Below are 9,158 nucleotides of genomic sequence, written 5' to 3'. Positions count from 1 at the left end.
AATTATTTAGACAAATTATACACAGAAAGCTCTGCCACTCATAACTGAGGCCTCCAAAAAGTGTTTTGTGTATTTGTATAATAGGCAATACATCAAAATAGGCCTATTTTAAATATTGTACATGGTTAACAGTTTGATAGCTAAAATCACTGAAACATCTGGTAGGTCCCTATATAGCTTTTTGTAAAGATTTTTTTTTTTTTTTTTTTTTTTTTAGTTTTAAAATCAGAGTCGTGGATGAGATCATGAGTGTTACAAGGGAAAACAAGTTGTGCATGCACTTAAGTACTTGTTACCCTGGAAACAAAATGGTTTTTGCATGATAAGAAATTTTTCTGCCTTACACAGTAGACAATATTTGAAGATTTAGTACAAAAACAGTGACAGTACAAGATGCTCCCCAGAACAGAATTAGCATCAAAATATAATATACCTTAAGAATATACTTTTTAATTTCTTCTAAAGCAAATCACATACGTTGGTTCCTACATCAATCCTAGCCACAGAATGAATTAGAGTAAAATAAGTGTATGGCTGCTAAGAACACAGGATAAGTTCTCGCTTCCTACTTATCACGTTTTAATTTAAGGATTACAAACAAAGTTCATTTTACATCTCTAACAGGTAAGAATGCTGCTTTAAAAGGGTTGTGCACAAAGAGGCACTGTTTTTGCTGTCATCCTTCTAGACACTTGGCACTAATGTAGAAAATACGTAACTCCTCCAAATAGAACCAAATAAAAAAGGGGGTTTAGTAGAGAGCCCAGTATGGTTATTATATTTTCTTTTTTAAGATAACGTATGACGGTAATTAAGGCCACATCAATATTTCTTCAGGGCTCCCACCTCTCCCCAACTACAGTTGTGTTAATTGGCTTACTGCTTTGGAAGAGACTTTATCAACCTTCAATGATCTATGTTTAAACTCTCATAGAGCTCTATGTGCTGTTGCGGATGTGGTTCGGCTAATCGCTTTCCCCATTTAGATAATGAATTAAAAGTAAAATTATTACCAAGGTTAGCTTTATGCACTGCTGAGTAACAAATGCAAAACCTATTCAAATGAGTTACATCTAGGAACAAATAGTAAATCGCTCTGGATGTTTTAATAACAAAAGTATAAAATATTCTCTGTTGGCAAACAATGCGAATCAGAATAACATTAAAGCAACCTGCCTTTTCTAACTGAAAAGACCCCCTGCACTATACATAGTTCCTGTATACAATACTTTTTTTTTTTAAAACTAAAGCTTTATTAAATGAATTGCAATAGCAATGGCCGCCTTTCAATATATATACACATTATATAGGTGCATATATATGTATATGTATGAGATACTAATTTATTTAACACAATAGAGGCTTCTGCCATATGATAAAGTTTACTGTACATAAGAAAAAACTTTTAATACTGTACAATCACATAAAGGTCATATGCACTGTTGCAGTGCAAGAGTAATTTTAACTGTAGTCTTGACTGGCATATTAATGGCTTTTTTTGTAATCCTACAAAATTGCATTCTCATATTATGTGGCCTGAATGGTCTTTGAAGTATTTTATAGACACTGCAGGGGTTGCCTTTGGTCCACAGTTAAAGGACACTGAACAGCAGTGGAGCATTGTATGGATGCAGCAGAAGAATGTAAAAGACTGAAGTTATTGCAATTATATCTTCAAAAAATAGAGAAATGTTACGTAAGAGGCCTTTATGTAAAATTAATCCTGCATATATACGTTTAGTATTCCCAGTGCACATTTCCTATACTTGAAGTACAGTATATGAAAAGCGGACTAATTGGATCCTAGTACACTATATTCTGGGGGAACAAATAGAGTAATGAATAATAGCAGAAGGAGATGTATCAGAAGAGAGGGAAAAAGAGAGAGAGAGAGAGACAGAAATAGAAGAGGGAGGAGGGAGAGCTAGAATTGTTACTAATAATCCTGATTAAAAAGAAAAATGTTACATCCATGTTAGTCCCACAACATTACAGTTGCTCCTTGCAAAGGGAGTCCTACAAAAGAAACAGTGAAGAGATTTTTGTTTGATGCTCATATGGAGGTGCCTCGGTCTGGATCGCTACCCAGATTGAGCCCCAGGGTAGGAGTTGGTTGATAAGGAATAGATGACATTGTTTTTATAGGACTCCTGAAAAAGCCCCCATTAGGTGCCCTGTGCCTAAAAGGGCCAGTTCGGTGCTCAGGCACATTGCCAAAAGCGAAACCAGAGGCAGCTTTAGCTGACAGTGTGCGGCTAAGAGTCTGGATCTGCTCTGGGATAAAGGTGGTTGTGGTAATATGAGTGTTCCTGAAATCACTGATTTGCTCCAGTGCTTGTCGTGTTGGCAAAGTGTCAATGTCCAGAGGGGTCAAGTCAATTGACGAGGTGGAAAACTGTTTATGGGGGCTGTCGTCATCTGTGCACAAGCTATTTACACGTCTATGGAGGTGCTCCAGGTCAATTTCCTTGTCATCCTGGAGATGAAGAAAAAGAAGATAAGGTTCTCATCAGTACTAGCTCCCATGGTTAAAAAAAAGTAGTTCAGCAAACATGATATGTAATGAACTGAACTTTGGGGTTTATTCATTTAACAAGTATTTATTGAGCACCTAATATGAGCCAGGCACTGTCCCAGGTTCTGGGGGTACCAATAAGATACTGAGATAAGGTTATCTATAATAAATATTTTTCTTGCAGTTGAAGTTCTAAAATAAGCATATGCCACATGCAACTACAAAATATGGAAGCGGTAGATGGGTGATTGCTTTCTATTAGAGCAGCGACAGATCCAGGCAAAATTGTACAAATAAAAAGTATGGTTTTGGCAACTTATTCCCCCCTCTCCCCCCACCTCTTCTTTACCCATGGTGTCTTATTTCAGGGTATTTTATTCCAAGTGAGATATTTGTTCCTTTCCACTACTCACTCCTAACTCTAACTTTCCATTCTTAGAGATAAGTGGTACAATATGCTGATATGCTAGTTCACACTAGAGTGCTAGTGACTATTACAGTGTTATTTCTCCTCAGGCTAAAGATATATAAGATTGTTTGGAGAGAGTAACATTTAACACAAAAAATCACTTTCTAACTGAGGGACTTCACACTCAAGCTACCTAGTACCTGAGGCAATTTTGTGAGGTCAGCGGGACTTTTAGAGATCTTTTCAAGTCCTCACATGTGAGTAGCAGTTTTAGTTTAGGTTCTGGTATATGCTACATGCTCTCTAAATCAAAGATGCTTTGAGCTATGATAATGGAGTCTCAGTAAAAAGTTGCTTAATAAAGGAAAAGAAAGTAAAACCTCAGATTTCTGGAGCTTAAATCAATTCATAAATCCCTTAAGATTTTCACTAAATGGGAGCGTTAAAGCCCAATATTTAAAAAATAAAACTGGCAGGAAATAAAATTGTTCTTTATATCAATCTTATTTATAGCCAGGTTCAAGAAATCAAATTTGCAAGGATTTAAAAATATCTATTAATCATAAAATAAAATATTTGTTCATAAGATCTGGATTAGCTGTCATGAGTTAGAATGGAGTATGTATTTTTTTTTTTTATTGTGCTATTATAGTGCTCCTAAGTGAAAAATATTTTGAGTGCATCAGTGTTTTCCTTCTCCTTTCTCATTTCGAAATCCAATAAAAATATCCATTAATGCAGTGTTATCACTGAGACTTTAGAGGGTTGAAAGATAATTTTATGGTTCCCACAGCAACTATAATGTAGTCATCCATCAACAGATATAATAGTGCAAAAATTTAATATCATATATAGTAATTCAACATATAAGGAGCTTGGGGAGTCCTTAATTTCCAGATTTTTGAGAATATGAAGTCTCAGCTCTAATGTTGCATTAATGTGGTCTTTTGCATTGAATCAATGTCAGTAGAGATACCAGAAGCTTATTCCACAAAGAAAATACAAATCAGTAAAACCTGATTCGTTTTTAGTTCACCCTTCACTAATGCAGAATGTATGATCCTTCAGACAAGTAGGAAGCGAAGATTTATCTTTGCTAAGCCAGGCTTTTCCTTATAAATGGTGCTGATCAATTTTGCATATAAAGTGGTAGGAAGGAATTCTTAGACTAGAAAACGATATGTTTGAAAGGCTGCATTAACATGCAAAAATTCGTATGCAAGCGAGAAGCCATTTTTATTTGTGCATTAAAGCAGATCCTGTCAGGACTTGCTCTAGGCCTCAGTTAGCCAAGGCCTAGTTATAGAAAGTTTAAACTCTCCCTTGACGCTATCCAGCAAGTCAGATCACTCAGCAAATTTAGGTTGTTTTCATTTCAATTTGTGAAGCTTTAGTGAATATGATTTTATTATTTTAAACATTTTCACATTTTTGGTTCAGTGGAAATAAGATAGTTATAAATCTCATAATTTTTTTTTATGAAAACAGGGCACATATGCCACTTTAAGATAAATATGTGTAATTCTGTGAGTATTCTCTCAGATCTCTGGAAAAATTTTAATATGGACTTGGAGTTGAGCTAACTCAAGAGTAAGGGAGAAATATTGAGTTTTAGATGATTCCATGATGTGGATTTGTTAAACTTAGGGTCATCAGAGCTAAAAACATAACCGCTTCTCTTAGGTCTACACACAGAGAGAGGGCAGCAGTCACTGGTGGTAAAGAGAAAATTCTAATTATTTTACTGTCATATTGGATTTCTTAGGCCGAATCTTAGAGACACCAAGTAATTTAGGTATAAGTTAAGCAAGTCATGGCAATGAAAAGATAAGCATCTTTGCGAACTGGCCAAGGCAATCTCAGCCTTTAACAAATCATTGACTTAAATTCTATCCAGAGATTTGGGAGAATTTCAAAGCCCGCTAAGGCACGTAACATTGTCAGCCTTTCAGATACTAGATAGTCTCCTCTTCATCGGTCTGGGATGTCTTAAAATGGAAACTGATATTGGCCTTACCAATTTTTTGGCTTCACAAATTTATTTCCACTTTTCAAGACAAGAAGCAACAAGGACCCTCCCCCCAACCCCTTCCTCGCCATCATCCTCCCCACAGACACAGCCTGCTCCTTGGCCCAGCTCACTGCCCAAGCTCCCAGTCAAGTACCTCTTTGGATGGGACCCTGGAGCCTTTCCTCTTGTTCCACCACGTCTCCAGCATGGCTATCAAGCAGGAGAGGACAATCCCAGCAGCCAGGATGCAGAAAACCCCTGCGAAGCTCTTTATGTCCAGGGCACCTCCTTTCTGCTTTGTGTCCACTGAGGAGTACAGGTCACACTGGCCGTTCTTTGGCCACCACTTGTGCTTCAGGATGTCCATGTCGCCATTCTGCTGAAGCTCCAGGATCCTTGAAGGGGTGGAGAGCACAATCATGTGTTACAGGTATTGCCTCGGGCCACAGCACGTCCACTTGTAACCCCCCTCTAAAGGGGGGTGGCTTTCGAGGTGAAATGAATATAGAGATGAGCCTGCAGACAGAACGCTAGGACACGTTATAGCTTTGATTCTGCAGGCAACTGTGCCACGGTACTGTCCCTCCTCCTCCCTTCCTCTCTTCTTCTTTTTTCGGTTTCATTCTATAATCTAAGTATCTCCCCCACTTCCCAGTTTGTCGCAACGTGTTTTCACAATTACATTTCAGAGGCGCTGATTTTATGTGGATTCAAGCTGCTGCCGGCCTGTGTTCCTTCCCTACATGCAGAACGCCGCTCCGGGTCTTAATGCTTTTATGAAGAACGGGTTGCTGCTTAGAGCGAGATGCTGGCATAATGTCGCCCAGCATATGCTACACACAAAGAAATTCAATTAAAAAAGACTTCTATTATTTAACACAGTGTGGGAGAAAGCCTTGGGACAAGTTTGAAGTTGAGAAAATGTATCATTTTTAGTTTTTCACACAACTGATCTAGTTTCCCTTTCAGTGCCAAAGGGGAAATCATCTCGCCTCGCAGAACAGGGAGGAAAGTTGACCGGAGGCTTTCAGAAGTAGTTACATTCAAATAAGAAATATCCTTTTTCTTCTTCTTTTCTTTCCCCCAGAGGCTGGGGGTAGCTGCAAAGACTGCAGCTTTTTCTAGTGTGATTTTCACAGGGGCTTTATTCTCAATTCCAAATACTCCTTTGGTGCTGGCCGAGACCTGCCTAGCTCTGCCCGCCCCCTTGCCCCCTAGCTACACCCCTTCTCACAGGGTGAGACCCGCCAGGGCCAAAGCCATGAGCCTGTCCAGAGTGAGCACCATCCTCCGGGTTCCCTAGAAGTTCTTGCCCAAAGAGCTCCGAGTGCTCGTGAAGGCCCATTCCCATGTATTATCTCCTGAGAGCAGATCTCACAGCCATGGGTACACATGGGTGTGTGGGGGGTGTTTGGGACTGTGGGCAGAGCTTGGCTGTGCGTGCTCAGGTGCACACACCTTTGTGCGTGAGTGAGACCCTTCCTTGTGCAGGACAGAGCCGGATGTGGGAGGGAGGGGACCAGAGTCCGGACCCTGTCACTGGTCGGTGCAGAACTCCCAACTAGTCAGGAATTAGAAACGCAGACCTGGCCTCGCAGGGATACGGAAGGTATCTTTGCCAACGTAAGAGGATAGAACATACTTTATCTCACAGTGTTTAGCTTGATCTGTCACCTTTACATACTTAAGACTTCAATGGTGTGGACCCATATTTATACTCTTGGCCCGGGTCTTGGATTATTTGGGGTGAGACTGCTTAAAAATGGTAGAAAGGAAAACTGTGCCTACCTGGAGGGAGTAAATAACTCACTTTCCGTAATATTTTACCTTTTTACCTGTTTCATGTCATCCATGGGTCCGTAAGAATGAGCTAAAATGTAATATTGGGGGTGGGGTCAACATTCAACCTGAGTTAAACAAGAGTAAGACAGCCCTGGGGAGAGTTGGTCCAATGTCCACCAACCACCTTTAGATATTCCCATAGCCTCACCCACAGCGCCCCCTGCTGACACTCCAGGAGCCTCCTCACAACCTGGACTTCTTCCTTAGGAAGTGGAGCTGTCTCAAGTTCTTAAAAACGGCAGTTAATTTGATGAATTAAATTTACTAAAATGATTAGGAATATTAATGGATTCATAATATTAATGGATCACCTTTATTCCAGCCTCTATCCCAGGCAAAGCCATTTATATTTAGAAAACAGAATTTCTCAAAGTGTGTTCCATGGTACACTAGTACCTAGAGGGCTTCTGCAAGAAAAGGGTTCCATGGTCGATAACTAAAAAAAACACACCCTTTGGAAATTTACAGAGAAGTCAGCCTATGAAAGGCCATACGAAGATCTGCAGATAAGAAAACTTGCATGATGTTGTTTAATACAGCATTTCCTAAACTTGTCTGACTTTCATTACCCCTTTCTCATTTTTCTCCTCAATAACATAATCCATAGAGCTGGAGATTGGAGGGATACACTGGGAAATAGTGCCTTGATTCAAAGGAACAACTATTTGTGGGAATTTGTGACACCGTGTTAGGTATCACACACACATGTGCAATCACAACATCAAACTGCTTGCTTGACTTGTCCATGAGTGCTATACAAATGACATTAGCAAACCCTTTAGGTATTTGCCTGCCTAAAGACACTAGGTAGACTAGATACCATTGAATATCTTGAAGGAAAAATTTGTTCATATCTAAAAAAAAACCCCTCTTCTTAAATATGAATTTCTAGGAACATGTAGGAATAGAAGGAAACTATAGCAGCATTTGCTTACTGAAAACATATCAGGGCTCAAAATGAGCTCCCAAGTTCCCCTGCCCTCCCACACCCACCACACTGTATTAGTGCCTGTAGACGTGGGAGAGTTTTCCTTCAGGCACTTATCATTATTTGTGATCATTTGTGGTTGCTTGGTTGATGCCAGTGTGCTCACCATCTTCCATACGGCCTAACACAGAACAAGCACACATTTGTTAATTAAACATACTCAACAGTCTTTTGTAAAAGGGCTCTGCCCTGAGATTCTACCTTTTTCTTATCACTGATGCTGTTTTCTAATTTATTCCATTCCCTCCTATTCACCCATCTACTCAATAAATATTTAAAGAGTGATTTCATGCCAGGCACTTCCTTGGGTACAAAATTTATGTTAAACAACAACTGCACATTCAGCTGGAATGGCCCAGGCAACACTGTGACATCATTTCTTTTTAATGCCCTCCATTCATGTTAATTTATTCTTTCATTCATTCACATTCATTCAGGAACCCATGATTGACCACTCCATCTCCTCAGCAGTGTCTGGTGTCACTGACAATAGGTCTTTATTATTTCTACACCTGGAACCATGTTGGTTTGAAAAAGTCATTGGAAGAATACATACTCTATGTCACCCACTTTGATTCTAATAGCACAAGGTCTTTATCTAAGTAATTTTTGGTCATAGAAATTGTGGACTTAGTGAGCTGGGTGGCAGGAATGCATGAGGGGAAATAGGAAAGAGTCATCTCTACATGCCTTTGAGTATCATCACACCTTTACATGTCTCATCACTGAAGCACAGGAGGATAAGGCATTGCAGGGAGATTCCATCTTTGGGTACACCGACTACGTGGGCCATAGGATCCCTCAGTCAAGCCCTGACTAGCCCACAACAGATTCCAGGATGCTGGCCAGCATGGAATAGAAGTATAGGAGGGGAATGAAAGTGTTCTCTAAGCCCAGAGTTCTGCCATACATTCTAGCAAAAACATCTAGTGCTCCGGAAATTCCATCAAAAGGTTGCACTACACCTTCTTTTTTGTTATTTAACAAAAATCATTTAAAGTTTAGGTAAAGAAAGTTCAACACAACCTAATGCACCGCCTTAACCATTTGCACGCCATAAGCATCTATAGGTGCAAGCGGTGGGCCTTTTTTAATTAAATCCAAAATATCGTGGCAGTTAATTGGTTAAAGACTAATAGGATGAGTCCTTGTAATAAAGGAGGAGATATTTTATCTTTCCAAAATGTTCCAAAACACTGCCACCTTTAAATGAGACTTAAAATCACACCTAAAGGAAAGTTTTGCCTTTCTATTAATTATAAGCAACATCGGCATGTGTGTGTGTGTGTGCAACAATGCAAGAATCTAGTTGCAAAATTCTTAATGAGTGCAATGGAAATGTTTAGTTCCATAGAATGATTGTTTTTGTTATATGTGCAACTTCCACAAGATG

At 39.4% G+C, this 9,158-nt stretch overlaps 1 protein-coding gene across 1 annotated transcript in view; it reads right to left on the bottom strand.

Annotated features, from left to right (window-relative positions):
• Positions 1 to 217: 217 nt before the first annotated feature.
• GRID2 (glutamate ionotropic receptor delta type subunit 2) overlaps positions 218 to 9,158 on the bottom strand; it is a 1,375,820-nt gene continuing 1,366,879 nt past the window's right edge. Inside the window, exons 15-16 of the mRNA XM_036339775.1 lie at positions 5,090 to 5,330; positions 218 to 2,476 (exon numbers count right to left, since the gene is read on the bottom strand). Of these exons, the coding sequence (XP_036195668.1) occupies positions 2,054 to 2,476; positions 5,090 to 5,330 (664 nt within the window). The 3' untranslated portion in view covers positions 218 to 2,053. The remainder of the gene's footprint in view (positions 2,477 to 5,089; positions 5,331 to 9,158) is intronic.

Source organism: Myotis myotis, unplaced genomic scaffold (genome assembly GCF_014108235.1).
Source record: "Myotis myotis isolate mMyoMyo1 unplaced genomic scaffold, mMyoMyo1.p scaffold_m19_p_1, whole genome shotgun sequence".
NCBI classification, from domain to species: Eukaryota; Metazoa; Chordata; class Mammalia; order Chiroptera; family Vespertilionidae; genus Myotis; species Myotis myotis.
This window is presented reverse-complemented; position numbering and strand designations above follow the sequence as displayed.